Below are 19,633 nucleotides of genomic sequence, written 5' to 3'. Positions count from 1 at the left end.
AAAAGGTTCAAAATAATTTATAGGGTATTAATAGTAGCACTCATTTTTCACAATTCTAAATTACCGACATTTAACAGATAAATTTTATTTTAGATAGAGAGAGACTGTTTTATTTATTTATTTGATTCCGATAAACTAATTTGAGAAAAATGTCACTGTGAAGAGTTAAAAATGTACATTTAACTAATTTGTCGGGTTAAAAATGTCAACGTGAAGAGTTATTATTGCCCGACCAAATCTACAACCTGGTCGTTTTTGAATGGTTGTACTTTTTCGTGACAAAAGCAAGAGCTTCCCTGGCAATAGCATCATCCCTGTTTACTATTTAAGAAATGTGTGATTTTAGAGGGAGAGAGTGAGAGAGAGATGAACATCCATTTGAGAGAGAGAGAGAGAGGGAGAGAGTGACTTTGGGGGCAATAATGGCTGTTGCTGACATGAGCTGAACCCTTCTTGTATCTGAGTATTTCTTTGGTGGGTTTGTTTCAGGTACTGATTCGGATTGAGATTCATATAGCTTTCAATCCATTTGTTTCAGTATTCTTTTTCATCAATTCGAGTCACCGACTGTTGAATTTTTTTTCACTTCTGTGAATTTCACTTCAGTTGTTTTTTGTTTTGATCCGAATTGAAAGCTATTGTTTTTTTCTGAAGAAAATTTGATTACTTTATTTATTTGATGATCGGAACATATATGTTTGTGTTTCGAATTTTGGGTATTGTAAGATTTGGGCTAGTTTTTCGAGGCTTAACTTGATTTGATTCTGATGGGTGTTCTTGTTTGGTCTTTTCATGGTTGGTATTTAAGGGTTTTGGTAGATTAAAGGCGTTGTTTTGCTGTTATTGGCGCTTCAGTCTTTTGTAATAAATATTTTACATGTAAATGTATATATACTTAGTTATTTGTAAGTGTTGTGTGGTAATTCTATATATATGTATGCATATATTTATACTAGAAGGCTATGCACACATGTGATGTGTGTGCAAAAATGAGCGGTTGGAAAAAAAAGCTGAAGAAATCAAAATTTTAAATAAAAAATGGGGACAGTTGCATATAGGTGATTTGGGTATGTGAAATTGCATGATGGAGCTTCAAAATATGTTATGAGTTGTGTGCTTTATATAATAGAATAGATATAATGAAATACTTCTTATGTCTCCTATTTTTAGTCCATCTTAGAGAATTCGACTTACTAGAAAGAAAATTCATTGCATTCACAGTAAAATATACACATTGGTATCCACTACTGTTGTATTTTTTCTTCTTCTTTTCACATCATTCAATCCATTAACTCTCAAAAGCGTTAATTAAGGATGGTTAAGAAATTAAGTATGTTAACTCTCAAAGTGGACAACAACGTGGGACAATGAAAAATGGACTACCAATATAGAATGGAGGGGGGATTATGTGTATGTTTGTTATAAATAGGGCGTGTTCTTTGATCTGCCAGTTACTGAGAGGGGATGCCAGTATGATTTCATAGAAAAGAGGGGGTACGGTGTTATTTCAGAGTTACATGGGGGTGGCAGTGTATTTTACCCTTTATTCATTCTCTTAAACCTGATTTGCTTTCCCCCTAAGAGGATATATTATAGGCCTTACAAAACCCCAATAACAAGTGATTTACGATATAAACTGCCCCTAATGACATAAGCCCCAAAATTTCATCCCTACATTTCTGAAAAGATCTAAAAATAAGAAATATAGCTCTGTAATTAGAAATGATTCCTAATAGAAATTTAATGACTTAATTGATAATCCTCATGTAAATCTTACATGAAGTAATTTATCATAATTTTATGATGGGAGTTTTGTCAGGAATGATATCATATTAGTGTTGCATAGTTCTTTCCTTGAAATTCTATAATCAAACAATGTTAAGGCCATTGTGACACTGAAAATTGTATAGCCCCCTGCCTCTTCAGGTGTAGTGAATGTTTGGTTAATTTGGTTTAAGTAAATTACAGTCATATCAGTACGTTATTATTATTATTGTTTTTTAAAAGCTTGTTGCATTTATTTATATTTTGATTTCTGTGAAATTTGCTGAAGTCTGAAATTTCATCTTCTGTCCTGGTGTTGTGCTTTGCAGTTTCCTGTCTTTTTTCGGGGGAGAACAATTGCCTAAACTATTGTTCAAGCTGGAGGAGTTCTCTGTTAGGGTAACTAATTTAAGAAATAAGGAAAAGTGCATTTCTTCAGAATCCCTGGTTGAGAACTACAATTCTGTCATTTGGGAAATATTTATCTCAGCCAGCGAAGTTTGTGATTGGTGATGTACTAGAATGAGCACAGACACCAAGTTTGTGCTCATAATGCATCATTATGATATTTATGGCATTTCATCTGGGGTATTTGTACTGGTGTAATTGGACTAATGGAGAGAAATACAGGAAGAGGTATGATGGAGCAGCATAAACCCTATGAGCAGGTTCGATACAGTTCTGTGGAAACTAGAAATGAGGGACTTGGTTCTGCAAATCAAAACTTTTTCCTGGATTCTTCAAGTTCTATTAATACTAATATGAGACCTCCAGATTTCAATATACCAGTTGGTGCTAGACCTGTACACAATTATTCTATTCAGACTGGTGAGGAATTTTCTCTTGAATTCATGCGGGAAAGGGTGAATTCAAGGCATCACTTCATTCCAAATCCTTCTGGGGATTCAAACAGTGGAATAATTTATACAGATCTGAAGGGAATATTGGGAATCAGTCATGCAGGTTCCGAAAGTGGATCAGATATCTCTATGATTTCCTCAATGGATAAAAGCCGTGTCCAAGAGTCTGAAAGGAGGGGCTCTTCTCTACATGAAGACAAAGGGTACAACGAGTCCATGCTATCAGTACCTCAGACCTCATTAAGAAATGACAGCAGCCGGGGAGGTCATGGTTATGCCTCTTCAGAAGTTTATGATAACTCATCAACAAAGATCAAGTTTCTCTGCAGTTTTGGTGGCAAAATCATGCCCCGTCCCAGTGACGGAAAGCTTAGATATGTTGGAGGTGAAACACGTATCATTCGGATAAGCAAGGGCATTTCTTGGCAGGAGCTAATGCAGAAAACATTGACAATTTACAATCAGGTTCATGTAATCAAATATCAGCTTCCTGGTGAGGATCTTGATGCATTGGTATCTGTTTCTTGTGACGAGGACCTACAAAATATGATGGAGGAATGTAGTTTGCTTGAAGATGGAGGATCACAGAAACTCAGGATGTTTCTCTTTTCTAGCAGTGATTTTGATGATTCTCAGCTGGGTCTGGGCAGTGTGGAGGGTGATTCTGAACTTCAATACGTAGTTGCAGTGAATGGCATGGACCTAGGATCAAGAAAGAACTCAATTGGTATGGGAAGCAATTCAGGAAACAATTTGGATGAATTACTGCATTTGAATGTTGAAAGGGAGACAGAGCGAGTTGCAGATGAATTAGTTGGCGCTGTACCTGCACCTTTGACGACTAATATGCCTTCATCAACTAATGTATCATCTCAGCCAGTAGCAATGAGTTCTTCTAATACTTCAGAATCCAACTCACAGGCTTACCATGGTCAAATGGTGGATAATGGAGGGCAATTGCATACGTTGCCTGTTCTCCACCCTAGAGAGAACTTCCATCATGATGGCAAAAGTACTGTTCCTTCATCTGTTGTTCCATTGCCATATGGTTATGTTTCTCGCCCTGCTACATATGCACAGGTCGTAGAAAATTTAGTTTCGACACCTTTGCGTGGGCATATGACTGGACAGGAAGGATCAGCTCAGCAGCAGACATACCATGGCTCTCATGCTCAGGATCCAGAAGTGCCAGTGGAGGAGAAAATGAAAAGAGATAGGATTGTTCAGACAATGAGTGAACTTGAAAAAAATCACTCTTTAGAGGAAGGGCTTGTGAAGGAGGCAAAAATGAAAAGAGACGGTTCAGCCCAGAAAATGAGTGAACATGGGAAAAATTTGTATTTGGAAAAGGATTACACTGTCTCTTCACATCCGCATGACAGTTCTGTTACAAATTATATTCCTAGGGAAGCCTCGGATACTAAATTTACAGCAGACACAGGAACATTTTTGTTGCCTACAGAAAAGCATAAGAAGCATGATGACCCTGTGCGGAATGCAATTCCATGTGGAGCTTTAGATGAAGGGAACTCAAATAAGTTTATTGAAAATGACCACTTCAATTCATCTGCTAAACCATTTGATCCCGGGTATGGTGAATTCAATGCCGATTCTGCTGAGTTGAGCTATCTTGAACAGCCAGTGCTTCCTCAACGGGTTTTTCGTTCGGAGAGAATTCCCAGGGAGCAGGCAGAACTGAATCGGTTGTCTAAATCTGATGATTCTTTTGATCCTCAGGTTTTTATAAGCCATGCAGGTTCTGATCTGGCACAGCAGATGGCAGAATCAGTTGATAAGATGCGTGACAGGATCGTAGCTTCCCAGTCGGAACAGTCTGTCTCACCTGTAAAGCCTCTGCATATGAATGCTCAAATTGTGGAAGATGGACCAACACATTCTCACAAGTATAATGAGGCTGCTGGTAATGTTGACAAAATGAATTCCAAAATTTCTGAAGAGGCTTTTGAGTCAAAGTTTCCGAATTCTATGTTAAAGCCCATAGTAGTTACACCTGTGAATGGCCATGAAATGGCCCGAGTTGTGAATAATAACAAAGATCAGTCTGATATCAACAAAGAAGCTTCTTCAGTGAATAATCCAGCAGTAAATCAAGGACCTTCTGGTAAACGCAAGGAAGATTCCGTTTCTAGGACACAAGAGTCTCATTGGCGTGAGATAACTGTTAAAAAGAACAATGGGAATAATGCTGAGGGAGATGCACGATCATTTGCTCAGGTGAAGAAGCCAGCTCAGGTGGAGAACCAGATTAGAGCTCCTTCTCATGGAGAGTCTGCACATGTTGGAACTACAGAGCAAGGGGATATCCTTATTGATATTAATGATCGATTCCCTCCTGATTTCTTGTCTGATGCCTTTGCCAATGCTAGAAATTCTGAGCGCCTGGCTGGAATCAGTCCGCTGCATGGTGATGGAACTGGCTTGAGCTTGAACATGGAGAACCATGATCCTAAGCGTTGGTCATTCTTCCAAAAGCTGGTCCAAAGTGATTCTACTAGAAAAGATGTTTCCCTTATGGATCAAGATCATATTGTTTTCTCAAGCCCACTTACCAAGATCGATGAAGGAGATTCAATAGATTATGGTTTTCCACCTTTAAAAACTGAAGGAGTTGCCTTGGGTCATATGAATTCCCATGTCAATTATGTGGCTAATTTTCAGCCTCAGTCATCTGGTGCTGTTGGACCTAGCACCATGAATCTGCATCCAGAAAACAGTCCTCAAATTAATGACAATGAAGGCACACAGTTTGATGGTCTGGTGATTCCATCCGATATTGAGGTACTTTTATTAGCATTATATCCAATAATACATAGGATACTATTCTAATGTATTTTCTTATTTGAAGGATGGGAAGGTAGAGGCACAGGATGCTCCCCTTGTAGATCTTTCTGGAGAACTTGATCTTAGTACCTTGCAGGTATGTACTTAACAAAAAGAGGAAAAAAAGGGTAGCTTGGAGGTATAATAGCATTCACTACAGCAAGCGCTATAAGTTTTTCTTTTCGACATCTGGGTGAAAAAGGTTATGCAAATTTGTTATTTTAGAACTATCTTTAATACTTAATGATACAATGCCAGTAAATATAATTCAAGTTTATTAGGCTGTTAGAATTTGATTTAGTGAAAGAATGGCCACAGTTTGTTCTAGGGTTTAGTTATTAAAGGTTTAGGCTAAAGAGAAAAGGATTTTGGTGAGGGACCTTGAACAGTAACCCGTGAACAATATATTGGTGTTTTAGGGTTTCAAAAGGGCTAGGCTTTAAGTATTTTTGAAGGAGAGGATTGGATTTGCTGAATAGGGTTTGTTATGGTCGAAAGAAAGCTTAAAGTTGAAGATTAGGTGCAAAAATCTAAGACAAGAAGGAAAAGTCTGGGCATCACACCTAGATTCCGCAAGCATCACCATTAGGGTTTGAATTGTATCACACAATCTGTAAAAGAGTATCAAAACCTTCACAACATTCTCTAAAACATCATGTTTATTGAATTAAAAGCATTACACGATTTTATGTAGATTTTGAAAACTTCCATCACCAATTAGGACTAGAATTCCAAAAAAGGAAGCTAGAGTTCTGACTTTTTAAACTTATCTAAGACCAAATAAGATCCATAATAAAATCCAATTGCATAATTTGACCCATATGATGACCATGGGCGACCCCTGTAGCCTACATGAAAAACTGAGAAATCATATGGAATTACACCTGTACTATAAAATTGAACAAATCATATGGAAAACTGACCAAATTAATATGTCACTTACTAATCATAATAAAAGACTTTACTAAGCTTAGAAACTTGATTATAAAATATTTCAATTGGTCCAAGTGGGTACGGATTGAAACCAAGAAATTTTCAAATTTGGTTGCTTATTTGAATTTGTTTTCCTTGCTCTTCTTTTGATCACCACCAGTTAATAGTTAATAGTCCTCATATATTAAGGAGCTATTTTGAGAGTATTTGATAGTATTATTTTTCTTTGGGAAGGACAAAGAACGAGAAAATTTTTGGATAGAAAATGTATGTTTGGTTTGCACATTAAAAGTTCTTTTGCATTATCAAACTAGCATAATTTTTTTTTTAAATTTTTTTTTATTACTCATTGTTAAACCACTACTATCACCAATGAACATGCAACCACCATCCCCATTCCCTAAAAATACCTGTAACATATACAACACCTTCGCCATTGATGGCAGGTCAGCACTGTCACAACCACAATCGTCACAAGCCGTTCTGTTGTTGCCACTGCCATCACAGAATAATTACCAATGATTTGGACAACAATCATAAATAAATTGCACTTTAAAAAACTGAGTATCACCTTGGCCTCCACTATTATTGGTGTATCTTGGCTCCTACTTCCACTGCATTCACATCAATGCTTCCATTGTTATTACTGCAAATGCAACTACCTGAATATCACTTTTACCCTCCTTTGCAGCTGCCATTGCCACTATTCTGGTCACCACCTTTATTTGTAATATTGCTGCTACCATTATGTATGCTCACAGTGCTTTTCTATATTTCAAATTTCAATAAAATGCATGTAATGCCCGAATCTATTGGTTTTGTATTTGTGGTGAGTAGTAGATGCATCAACATGTTAACCCTAAGGGGTTGGCTTAGTGGGTGCAACTTGAGGCCTAGGGGTGTGCTCCCTTTAAAGTTTAGGTTCAACTTCCATTAGGAGCAATCCGCTTGTTGGGGCCACGCCCTTTGGCTTTGCTTAATCCACATGGAGGGGGCACTTTGCGTGAGTCTCAGGATTAGTCGAGATGCGCGTAAGTTGGCCAGGACACCCGGTCATCAAAAAAAAAAATAATAATAAAAATAAATAAATAAATAAAAAGATGCATCAACATGTTGGTTAGTTTGTCAGAGGAATATTAGGCATAATGACAGAAAATTTTATAACCTCTATGCTGTTTAAAAGTGAAACTTTATTTTGTCCTTAAATGGTTTGGGTGCTCATACAAGTGCGTGAAAAACTATATATTGTTGGTCAGCCAATTTTATAGAATTATTTTTCCCGGACATTGCCAACTCTGTTTCTCGTTATCTTGGTTTTTTCGCTTTGAAGGGCAATTTTGCATCTTAACCTCTGTGTTAGAAGTTCTAACTCATCTAAGTTAATGCACATTGAGAAAAAGTATTTGACATGTGGAGACTGGTTTAATTGATATTGAAGCTGCTAAATCGATTTTAGTCACTTGTAGTTCATTGTCAAATCTGATTGCTGAAGCAGATAATCAAGAATGAGGATCTTGAAGAGTTGAGGGAATTGGGTTCTGGAACTTTTGGGACAGTCTATCATGGAAAATGGAGGGGATCAGATGTTGCCATTAAACGAATAAAGAAAAGCTGTTTTACTGGGCGTTCATCTGAGCAAGAGAGACTGGTGAGTTTCCTTTGATTCATCTTATCAACCATTTTTCGTTCTGTCTACTGATTGATAAAACAGAGCTATATAGACCAGCTAGGTTGCTGTTGAACTTGTGAAGCCTACTTAATCATTTGGATTTTTATTGCAAGATGGATAGACTACAAACCATAATGCAGGGAAGGATAGTGCTGCTCATCGCATATAGTTGAGATCAAGCATTTTGGATGTTTCCTTGCAAGTTCTTTTGTTTCTAGAGCCTTGTCTCATTGAAGAGGATTGAGATTTGCTATAAATTCTTCTGATTTCACATTAGATAACTAGCTATTTATATTTGCAGACATTGGAGTTCTGGCGTGAAGCTGATATTCTCTCAAAGCTTCACCATCCCAATGTGGTGGCATTTTATGGCGTTGTGCAGGATGGACCAGGAGGAACACTTGCCACTGTGGCAGAATACATGGTGAATGGTTCTCTTAGACATGTTTTGGTTTCCAAGGAAAGGTAATGTCTAATTCTTTAAACGTTGTACTTATGCAGTGTTTGGTTCACTGGAATGAAGGTTAGGATGGAATGGTCATTCTGTTGGACTACTGATTCCCATATTTGGTTCGGTAATTACGAGAATGGCCAAGGAATTACCATTCCATTCCGGTCCAAAATCATTGTAGTGAACCAAAGACTACCTTACTGCACGAAGCACTTTCTCCTTCATCTTCTTTGTCCTTTATATGTTTACATAAATGTACAGGCAGCTTGATCGTCGCAAGAGGCTCATAATTGCAATGGATGCAGCATTTGGAATGGAGTATTTGCATTCAAAGAATATTGTTCATTTTGATTTAAAATGTGATAACCTCCTGGTGAACTTGAAAGATCCTTTACGACCCATTTGCAAGGTAACCACTTGGTGGTATTGCAATTCTTTTAAATATATGTTTTTATCTTTTCTGGAGGCATAATAGGGTCAAGATGTTTTCATGCTTTCTGATTCCAAAGAAAATTAATATCTAATCTATTCTTTCTCTAGGTGGGTGATTTTGGATTGTCAAAAATCAAAAGAAATACATTGGTTACTGGAGGTGTTAGGGGAACCCTTCCGTGGATGGCTCCAGAGCTATTAAATGGTAGCAGCAGTAAGGTTTCTGAGAAGGTAAGGTCTTACAAATCATATCTTATGTATAGTGGTATGAAAGGAAGGTCTGTTTGTACGTGCTGATCTCTCTCAAAACTTGCCAGAAGAATATGAATGTGTTGGATAGCTTAATATACATTGTTGGGCCAATTTCCTAACAGCTTAAGCTTTTGGAAAAATTGGTGACTTAACTTAGTATCAGATCTTAGGTTAAGAGAGGTCTTGGTTTAAGTCTCTCTGTTGACATTTGGTATTTGTTCCCCATTTGCTTTCTTCTTATTTGTTTGGTTGTTTACTTCTCCTTCTGGTTGTCTCTCCACGTGCAAGACAGGGTTGCACATGAGCGAGGGTGTTGGATAGTGTGACATACATTGTTGGGCCCATTTCTTAACAATTTAAGCTTTTGGGAAAATTGGTGACTTAATAGAATGCATAACTTGAGTCATTAGTCGTTGAACTTTGTTTTGATAAACATTTAATTTAATCAAAAGAAGAATTTAAATGAAGATGGATTTAAATGATGTAGTTTCCCAATGTTAAGTTGTTAATGACTAAAAAACTTGGTAGCTCAGATGGTTATTATCAGTCATTTTCTCATCCAAATTTCCTCAAGTTTGCCCTTGCAAAAATTTTCATTAGCTGGTTAATCAATTTATTCAAATGATAGAAGAAATTGAATGAGAGTATAAAAAGAAAGATTCAGAGTTGTTAAAAGAAAGACAAAAAGGGGAGTTGTTCGGTTTTCTGTATGGGTTGGGGCTCTTGGGTAGGGAGGAAGATGCGCTAGTTTGGAATGTGGTGGGGGCTAAGGTCAGTTTTTTGTTTGGTCCTTTTATTGGAGTTTGGTGGGGGAGGTGGAAGGTGCGTTTCCTTGGAGGATTATTTGGGTGCCTCGAGTTCCTTCTAAGGTGGTTTTCTTTTTATGGATGGCTACTTTAGGTCGGAATCTTACAATTGATAATTTGGTTCGTCGAGGGCATGTGATAGTGAATCGACGTTGTATGTGTTGTGTTGATGCGGAGTTGGTTGATCATTTATTTCTTCATTGTTCTGTTGCTTCGCGACTTTGGGAGCTGGCTTGTTCTCTTTTTGGGATTATGTGGGTGCAGCCACAGTAGGTTGTGGACATGCTATGGAGTTGGAGGGGGACTCGGGTTGGGCGGCGTTGGCGATGGGTGTCGTCGTTGGTGCCTTTTTGTTTGCTGTGGCTGGTTTGGTTGGAAAGGAACATGAGAACTTTCAAGAAATTTATCATTCGGTGTCGTGGATGGAAAATCAGTTCTTAGTTACTTTGTATAGTTGGCTGGAGTGTATAGTTGATCCGGATTTATTTACTTTATTAGATTTTTTGGATGATATAATTGGTTAGTTGAGTTTTGTTTTCCTCTTTTGGTCTTTTTGTATTCTTTGCATTATCTTGATGCTTTTTCAATAAAATTTTATTATTTATCAAAAAAAAAAAAGAGACAATGGAAAAATATACTAAAGATGCTCCTTGAAAGTATTTGTGACCTACTTTTTTGGTGGTGGCAGGTTGACGTCTTCTCCTTCGGTATTGTCCTATGGGAGATTCTCACTGGTGAGGAGCCTTATGCAAATATGCATTATGGAGCGATCATAGGTTTGTTCATAAATTATCTCCCCTCTCATTCCTCTCATGTTTTCTCTCTTGCTCAGTATGTCTACTTAACTAGAAGGGAATACGTGCTTGAGCTCCTGTCCATGCTCAATTTGGTTCTATTTGCTACCCTGAACTCCTCAAAACAACATATTTTAATCTACTTTTGTTATACATATTGAAGACAATGAGGAGAGTTGATTCTTTGCAAGGTTATATAAGGTTTCTGATGGCCAATTTTTATTTTAGACAAAAGTGAACCAATTTGCAATTATATGAATTGAACATTGTGTTATGGTTTCTCTAAATCTCTACTTTCTACATTATTCTCTACACCTTGCGACACTTAAGCTTGGTTCCTCTACACTTCTAAGAAGTTGGTGTGTATGTGTCAAATAACAACACTTGTTGGACACTTCCCGACACGTATTGGACACTTGTTGGACATATCCTATTATTTGTGTAATTTTTAAAATTGTTTTAGACCTGGACACGCCTCAAACACTTGAGGGGCATTTGTGTCCATCACTTAGATACACATGAAACTAATCTTTTTGGAAAAAGAAATGTGTAGAGTTAGGTTGTTTATGCTTTTCATACTAGTAGTATAGATTTAATCTGAGAGAAATGCCAACTATTGTCTGTATGATATAATGATGGTGTGCTTACAGAATGTATATAATCTCTCTCTCTCTCTGTCTAACACGCGTGCACACGCACACATTTCATCTTAATGCTTGAGGCTGTAATCTCACATTGTAGAGGTGGAAATTCACGTCTTTCGCTTTCTATTGTAAAGCCAGATTCATGTAGTTTGATTACCTCTCTCCTTTCCTTGGTTGCAGGAGGAATTGTGAATAACACATTGAGGCCACATGTGCCAAACTACTGTGACCTTGAGTGGAAATTGCTAATGGAGCAGTGTTGGGCCCCCGATCCCATTGCACGCCCCTCGTTCACAGAAATTGCTGGACGCTTACGTGTGATGTCTGCTGCTTGTCAAACAAAACCACAGGGTCATCCGGCACAAAACCAGGTAACCAAGTAGTACAGTTGGATGTCCCCCCAGTGAACCCTTTTTTTCTAAAAAACTATTATGCTCTATAATGGGAAGTTGTTTAATTTCGTTAAATCCGCGAAGTTGTGTAACATATGAGTAGGGAGAATGGGCTTCCGTTAAGACTGAGGATCTATGTTGTTGGTTTCAGATTATCATTCGAGAAAGTATATATTGTCTTGTGTAAAACCCAAAGAAATGTTACTACATGTAAAGCTATTATTTGCATCTGTGGAAAATGAAAGTGTGGGTCTTGGTTTGTTGCATTCATAGCTCTTTCTTTCTTTTGTTTGCTCTCTCTTTCTCTCAAAATGAGTCATGTAAATTGGGAGGTTTGTTCTGAATGTGGTAGTGACAGTTTTGGCTGAACTTTTAGTAAGGAGAGAAGAAAAAGGTGATCCATTTGTTGTGATTGAAGATGAATATTAAACCTTCTCATCCGAGTTAAAGAAAGTTGGGTGTTTTCTATGTTCATTCTCATTGGTCAAACATTAAAAAAAAAAAAAAGAAGTGTGAAAAAAATAAATTGATGTATATTATTGATTGATGTCTTACAAGATTGATTAATTACAATTCCTATACAATCTATATATAGAAGAAAATGTGGTAGTAGGTGTAGTGGAGGTGATAGTGGGTTAGGTGAAGTGGAGTGTGTGGTGAAGTGGAGGTAGGTGAAGGTAAAGATGGGAAATTCTAACAGCCCCCCGCAAACTCAAGGAGGAGAGAAACTAACCAACTTGAGTTTGGAGAGAGTAACAAAACAAGAAAATACATAAAAATAAAAAAGGATAGGAGACACTGTATGGTCGTGTCAGACCGTTGGTGAAGACACTGTATGGGGTGTCATAACGTTGTAGAGGACACTGTATGGTGGTGTCATAACGATTGAGAAGACAGTTTATGGGGTCATGTCGGACCGTTGCAGCAGACAGTTTATGGGGTCATGTCGGACCGATGTAGCAGGACACTGTGTGGTCGTGTCAGACCGATGTAGAAGACAGTTTATGGGGTCGTGTCGGACCGTTGTAGTAACTAACCGAAATCAATGTCGGGACAGTTTACAGAGTCTTGTCGGACCCATGAAGGAGCTAACCGGAATCAATGTCGGGACAGTTTACAGAGTCTTGTCGGACCCTTAAAGGAGCTAACCGGAATCAATGTCGGGACAGTTTACAGAGTCTTGTCGGACCCTTGTAAAAGCTAACCGGAATCAACGTCGGGACAGTTTACAGAGTCTTGTCGGACCCCTAAAGGAGCTAACCGGAATCAATGTCGGGACAGTTTACAGAGTCTTGTCGGACCCTTAAAAAAGTCGCACCCTCAAAAGGTGTGCCCAATTTTGTCAAAAGGCGTGCCATCAAAAGGCGTGCCCAATTCATCAAAAAGCGTGCCGGACATGATGGCGAGGCACGTGGGCGCCTTGGCTTGCGTGCCCGTGTGTCGTCTGTCGGCAAGTGGCGCGCGATGCGCGGATCGGCCCTGGCTATTTAACCAAGGTTGAGGCAGAGGCTGTGCAAACCAGTTGGAAACCTCTGAATTTTGGCAGTCTGAAACACTCTGTAAACCCTGCGCTGAAACACTGAGCAACCCAAAACATGGCCTCTTCTTCCCGTCCAGCTACCCAGAACCTGCTCACGCTCTTTCCAGAACTGAACGAGCCCACAAGAGAAATAACTGGTGCGGTGGCCAGTGAATCTCAACCAAACACCTCTGGTTTTGCTCCATTGAACTTTCCGATGCGGTCGGTGGAGCAAAAAATGGCGGTGCAGTCGGATGTGGAGGCCAATCAGTATACTCTGAAGGCATGTGTGGAAAGCATGACGGCGGTCACAAACCTGTCGAACCGGCTGCAGAGTAGGACAAATGAGGTGCAGCAGTTAAACTCCCAGCTGGCTCTGCTCCAACGCATGTATAAGGATGCGCGAGCAGAGATCAGTGTGCTAAAGGCAAAAAACAAGGAGCTGAAGCGGAAGGCCACCGTGATGTTCCGATTTGGAGGTCCACCATATGCTGTAGTAGAGGAGCAGGGGGGAGTGAACGTGCTCGGCGGCGTGGGAAACACGGAGGCCGCACCGTCAAGGACCGCCCAGGACGGAGGCAAGAAGAAGAGACCGGCGGCTGAGTAGAGAAGAAAAATCCCACTGTGGGTGTGGTTGTTGTTTTTTTTTTTTTTTTTTTTTTTTTTTTGGTGTAAAATTGTGATCGGGGTGGATCCCTGAGATGAATAAAATATGGTTTGGTGTGCAAAGCTATATGGTATGAATTGAATTGGAAAAAGATTAAAAATAATGTGAAAGAAAAAATAAAGAAAGAGATAATAAGAATATATGTGAAATCAAAATGAAAGATGGGGGAAATAAGCAAAGTGGATGGAGAAAATAAATAAAAAAGAATGGAGTTGGAAATCAAACGGAGGAGAGATGATTTTTTTTTTTTTTTTTTTTTTAATATAATAAAAAAAGATATATATATATATATATATAATAAAAAAAAAAGTGGGAAACAGTCTGAGAGCATCAATGAAGGTTTAGAATAAAAAAATAAAGTTTGATTAAAAAATAAAGTGGGCGGTGGAAAATGTGATGATGGTCTTGGGTGGAGAAAAAGTGTAAATAATAAGAACAAGAAAAGTGAAGTGAATGGCCTGTGGCTTATTTATTGATTTATTTTATTGGTTTGGGTGGAACCAGCACATGGGTTGGGTTGTATTTATTCTTTAAAAAGATATATGGCAGTGGAGCAACGTGGGTGCTTTGAGTAAAATATTATAAAATATATATATATATATATTAAAATAAAAGAAAGTGCTTGAAGTGGAGCAGTGTGTGTGTTTGCAAGTTTCAATTTAGAGAGAGAGAAAAGAGATGGCACAGCAGATCAAAGAGCCGTGTGCCTTAACGTCATTGAATTGCTTCAGTCTTGCTGTGAGAAATGTAGTTACAAGTCAACACATTGTGCTTCTGTATCTGGCCTTCTAAATCAAAAGCCCAAGTAAGAGTCAAAACTCTAACCATATTTTGCCTGAAGATGGACTGGTATGGTTCTGTCCTTTTGTTTTCTGGTTTTCTTTTTGGAGTACTGAGAAGCTAACCCCAAGAGAGAACGAGCGAGAAAATGGTTGTTATCAGAAGTGAATTGTGCAAGTTCCAACTTCTGCAATGCTCTGAGAGAGATAGACCAGGCGTCGGCCTTTGCGCCGTCGAAGCCGCGGCAGCGGAGGACTTCCGGGGAGGTGTATGCCGGAGTTCCGCAGGTGGTTTGGAGCACTTGCGGTGGAGTTGGTTTTCCGGCGAGGCGGAGAGGCCAAAACAACGGAGATTTTCAAAACTCCGGCGGCGGTAATGAGAAGGTTCTGGGGCTTGTAACATGCATGCTGATCTTAAAACCAAGTATGCTGTGAGTGGGAGCATGGAACATGCAATACGACCCACTAGAGCTGAGGCACTCTCAACTTTCAGACGAAGGAGAGTGTAGAGAGGTCGGGAAAGTGAAGGTATGTGTAGAAAATTCCAGCGGGCAGCGAAGGCAAGGTTGCCGGCCGGCTGCCCGCCGGTGAGAAAACAAAATACGGGCCTAAATCTTATTGCTCTGATACCATGAAAAAAATAAATTGATGTATATTATTGATTGATGTCTTACAAGATTGATTAATTACAATTCCTATACAATCTATATATAGAAGAAAATGTGGTAGTAGGTGTAGTGGAGGTGATAGTGGGTTAGGTGAAGTGGAGTGTGTGGTGAAGTGGAGGTAGGTGAAGGTAAAGATGGGAAATTCTAACAAAGTGAAAATAAGAGGTAAGAGTGCAAATTAATAAAAATTATTTTTAAATTGTGTTTGGATGTGATTTTAGTTATGGTAACCACAAGCCAAGCCTAGAATCTGAAGCGAAGCCTTACATCGCATTGTTATGAAAATAATGTATAGTACATAAGTGCCTCAGTCATTTTTTTGTATGCACCATCATATGGGAGTCATCAGTGTAGGGGTCATTTCATTAGAACTGCTAATGACTGATCTCCAACAACAGATCATTCTAGTGAATAATGAACTCCTACAGACGGCGTATTTTGCCTCAACTAAAACAGCCTGTTCAACCATCTTTTGATCCTTTCTCTTTCCCTAGTCAGTCATTCCTGACCTCTTGACCAACAACTGCCACGGTCTTCTCCATTTGGCGATCATAATCCTTTTAACAGTTCCAAAATGTATATCCTTGCTGTGTCACTAAAAGCTCAATTGATTTTTTTGTATGCCTTTGCATCTACCTTGAACCATTTTGATGGGGGAGTCCATGTGTTTGGTGTATGTAAAGCTTGTTTAGCAGTATTATTCATTTTGGAACTCGTGTCCTTCAGCTCTGGATGCATTCATCAGCTTGCAAGGTTCTTTGGGTAATGGAATAAATGTATGTTGCTATTTTTATTTCATTTTCTTCTGTTTGATTTTATTTGTTGGGACAGAGAGATGGTGAGTAAAGGTGTTTGAGACCTTCCTTTTCTGTAAGAAAAATGCTACATACAATCACATTTTTTATGCATGAGTGAATTTCACATGCATTTATGAGCGAGTCTCACCACTTGATTTGTTTGTTTTTTATTTATTTTAAAGGTAGAAATGAAGGTACTGCCAAGCCCCAACAACCCACTCCCGATGGGAGAGAGGGAGAAAGAGGAAATGAAAATTCAATCATTTTAAAAAAATTGGAAACATTTGCTATGACCACATTAGGACCTTAGAGAACAATGACAGGAATGCCAAAACAATCATCATTTCCGAGATAGTCCAGCTTGATTCATCTTTGGTTCAGTTAAAAATTCATTTCAAATTGCCTTATTATATTTAAACAATTTCAAACTTGAACAATGTAAGCTCAATTTATACGCACCAAAACTCTGCTTGAGTTAGGCTTGGTAAAATTTCGTTTGAGATTTGACTCAAAAGATAAACAAGTCAAATTTAAACACATTTTAAAACTCATGCCTTGTTTGGAAATATGTTATTTTAGTAATTTTTTAGTTTTTTGGTTAAAATATGAGGTAAAAAAAACTTGTATGTTTGAAATGATTTTTTGATTTTTTACGAAAAGATGTGTAAAAAATAGAGAGAAAATAAAATCTTTGACTTTTTGATATAGGTTATAAGTTTTTTGGTTTTTAATAACTTTTTGACTTGTAAGTTAAAACTATTACTTTCCATACAAGGCCTCATTAAGTTTTCAAATTAAATATAAACAATTTATTATTACCATTCGACTCAATTCAAATTAAATATGAACAACTTATTGTTACCATTCGACTGGGTTCGATACCATTCGGTTTGGCTTGCTTGTAGTCCTACTCAATAGAAACTGATGAAACCATCGGCCAGAACGATCAACTTAGAATATTGATTTTGTTTGATAAACCCTTTCTAAAAAATGGCTTTTTTGAAAAAAAAAAAAAAAAAAAATCTTTAAACACCCTTTTCTTCGAATTTTGAAAATTATTTTCGCATAAAAAAATAAAAGCATGGAGTGTTTCTAATCTCTTTTTTATTAATAAAAACAGGGACTCTCTCTCTCTCTCTCTCTCTCTCTCTCTCTCTCTCTCTCTCTCTCTCTTCCCATTGTATATCCCAATTATCTAATCTTACACATGAATTTACTCATTTCCGATTCTTGGGAAGAAAAAAAATAACTTAATTTAGGCTAAAATTCACAAAAAGACAAAATATACTAAAATAGCTAATAAGACAAAATATCACATCAAACCCATAATCATTTCACTTTTTCTCTCACAAACATCACATCCAACCATAAAAAAATCCAATCATCTTCCCAAACACAAAAATTTTAGCCTACTAAAATAACTAAAAACTAAAATAGCCTACTAAAATAGCAACTTCCCAAACGAAGCCAAGGTCTCCATTTAGTTTTCTACTGCCAATTCTAAAAGGGCCTCCACCAAACAAAACTTACATACATGTAAAGGGCACTGACTAAAAAAAAATGTATCAGTTCAACCCTAACTTCAAAACATGATTCTATTCTTATTTCATCTCAATTTCCCTTAAGAAAATCAGTTCAACCCTAACTTCAAAACATGATTCTATTCTTATTTCATCTCAATTTCCCTTAAGAAAATCATACATAGAAAATCTGCCCCACGTTCAAGAGACTTTCATGAGGAACATTGAAAATGACACTATTTTCCCTGCAAATCTTCCTAAGAAAAGCATATATATAATCAACTGCAATTTTCTTATATATCCTAGAATCTCTACTAGCTTTTATCACCGTGTTCCCAAGTATGTGCACCACCCCGGCATCTCGGCAATTGGTCAAGAACTCCAACTCGTCAACCTCTGAGTGGTTGCTTGTCTGCCCTGACGATGTGATGGTCTGACTAGCCTGCATCGGAGACTTTACCTGCACGATCGAGTCCACCGATGAAATCGTGAGGTCAATGTTGCACGAAGCTGTGGTGTCGGCATTATTTGACAACAGAAAGTCTTTTGACCGCTCGGTTTGTTGGCCGTACAAGCTATACTCATCAGAGTCTGAACACCCTTCCATCATCGATTCAAGCCGGACAAACATGAAGAGGTTGTTAAAGAGTTTTTTCTCAAAGTCATCATCTTTCTTATGGAGGTCTCTGTAACCGTACCTTGCAACACAGCGGAACATGTGAAAATTCCTGGGTCCAATCCGTTTTACGAGAAATCTCTCCTCTTCCGGGACGGTATACACCGGAAGGTACTTCACGCACACGAAGACAACAACGGAATGGATGGCCGGTAAGTTTGTGATGAAGTGAGAAAAGATACGAGGGACCCCACTTGCTAACTCAGTGAACACAAGCCCTATCCCAGGGACACGGACCAGTCCTAAACTGGGTCCCAGTCCGAGAATCCATGCCATTGAGACCTTACTGTGCATTTCAAACTCGTAGCGTTTCACTGTACCGTAGTGCCAGACACACATGATAACTAGAAAGCCCGCTGCAATCACAAGTGGGACCCACCCACCTTGATTGATCTTGAAAAGTACAGCAGAGAAGTAAGTGAGCTCCACTACCAGAGATAAAGCAGTGAAGATAACAACGACAATCCAATGGCAATGCCATACCAATAACATGATTAAAGTCATGAGGAATGTGGTTGCCAGCATAACTATCACAACCGCTGTACCTGTTGTGACATGAGATATAATGTTATAAACTTAGTATGGTTTCCAATTTCATGAGGGAAAGAGAAAATGTGTGAGCCAATGAATTTGAACTAGATTTTTTTTTTATTAGTGTGAATGAAATATGACATGAATGAAATATGTTCTTAAATAAACAAAGTAAGGAAATAGGGCTCCAATGAACATCCTTTGAATAACAGACAAAAAGAATTTGAGATCTTGTTTAACCATTTCAAGCATTTGCAAAACTAGAATATCCTCCATAAATACAAAGAACATAAAATCTGTGTGTGTGTGTGTGTGTGTATTAAAAGAGTTCACGAGGAAAGAATCATATGTCTAAACAAGAATATGGAACAATTTCTGACTTCTAAATTCAACACCTAAAATTAAAAAAAAGAAAAATGGAACACAAAGCTTCCTCAAACTCAAAAGCAGGAAAGGAACCGAGCAGAGGGAAGACTGAAGTGTAAAGGGAAGAAGAGATGGAGAGCAAGAAGGGTAGATGTGCACGTGTGTGTGTGTGTGAGAGAGAGAGAGAGAGAGAAATAATTCTAAAATACAGCAAAAGAACCAAGTCTGGCATCCACTGCATCAGGCTTTTAACATATGGGCAACCCCAAAAA

The 19,633-nt window shown here is 38.2% G+C and overlaps 2 protein-coding genes across 3 annotated transcripts in view; one reads left to right on the top strand and one right to left on the bottom strand.

Annotated features, from left to right (window-relative positions):
- The first annotated feature begins 251 nt into the window (after positions 1-251).
- LOC114261591 (RAF-like serine/threonine-protein kinase 24) lies at positions 252-12,104 on the top strand. Its single transcript, XM_028201868.2, has 9 exons — positions 252-489; positions 2,094-5,423; positions 5,491-5,562; positions 7,894-8,046; positions 8,369-8,532; positions 8,780-8,927; positions 9,059-9,181; positions 10,697-10,784; positions 11,627-12,104. The coding sequence occupies exons 2-9, from the start codon at positions 2,379-2,381 to the stop codon at positions 11,827-11,829; spliced, it is 3,996 nt and encodes a 1,331-aa protein (XP_028057669.2). The 5' UTR covers positions 252-489; positions 2,094-2,378; the 3' UTR covers positions 11,830-12,104.
- A 5,476-nt stretch (positions 12,105-17,580) lies between these two features.
- LOC114261590 (potassium transporter 10) overlaps positions 17,581-19,633 on the bottom strand; it is a 10,936-nt gene continuing 8,883 nt past the window's right edge. For both annotated transcript variants that reach the window (XM_028201867.2, XM_028201866.2), the window contains one exon: positions 17,581-19,009. In XM_028201867.2, the coding sequence (XP_028057668.2) occupies positions 17,964-19,009 (1,046 nt within the window). In that variant the 3' untranslated portion in view covers positions 17,581-17,963. The remainder of the gene's footprint in view (positions 19,010-19,633) is intronic.

Source organism: Camellia sinensis, chromosome 9 (genome assembly GCF_055761805.1).
Source record: "Camellia sinensis isolate YWXY chromosome 9, ASM5576180v1, whole genome shotgun sequence".
In the NCBI taxonomy this organism is placed as follows: domain Eukaryota; kingdom Viridiplantae; phylum Streptophyta; class Magnoliopsida; order Ericales; family Theaceae; genus Camellia; species Camellia sinensis.
This window is presented reverse-complemented; position numbering and strand designations above follow the sequence as displayed.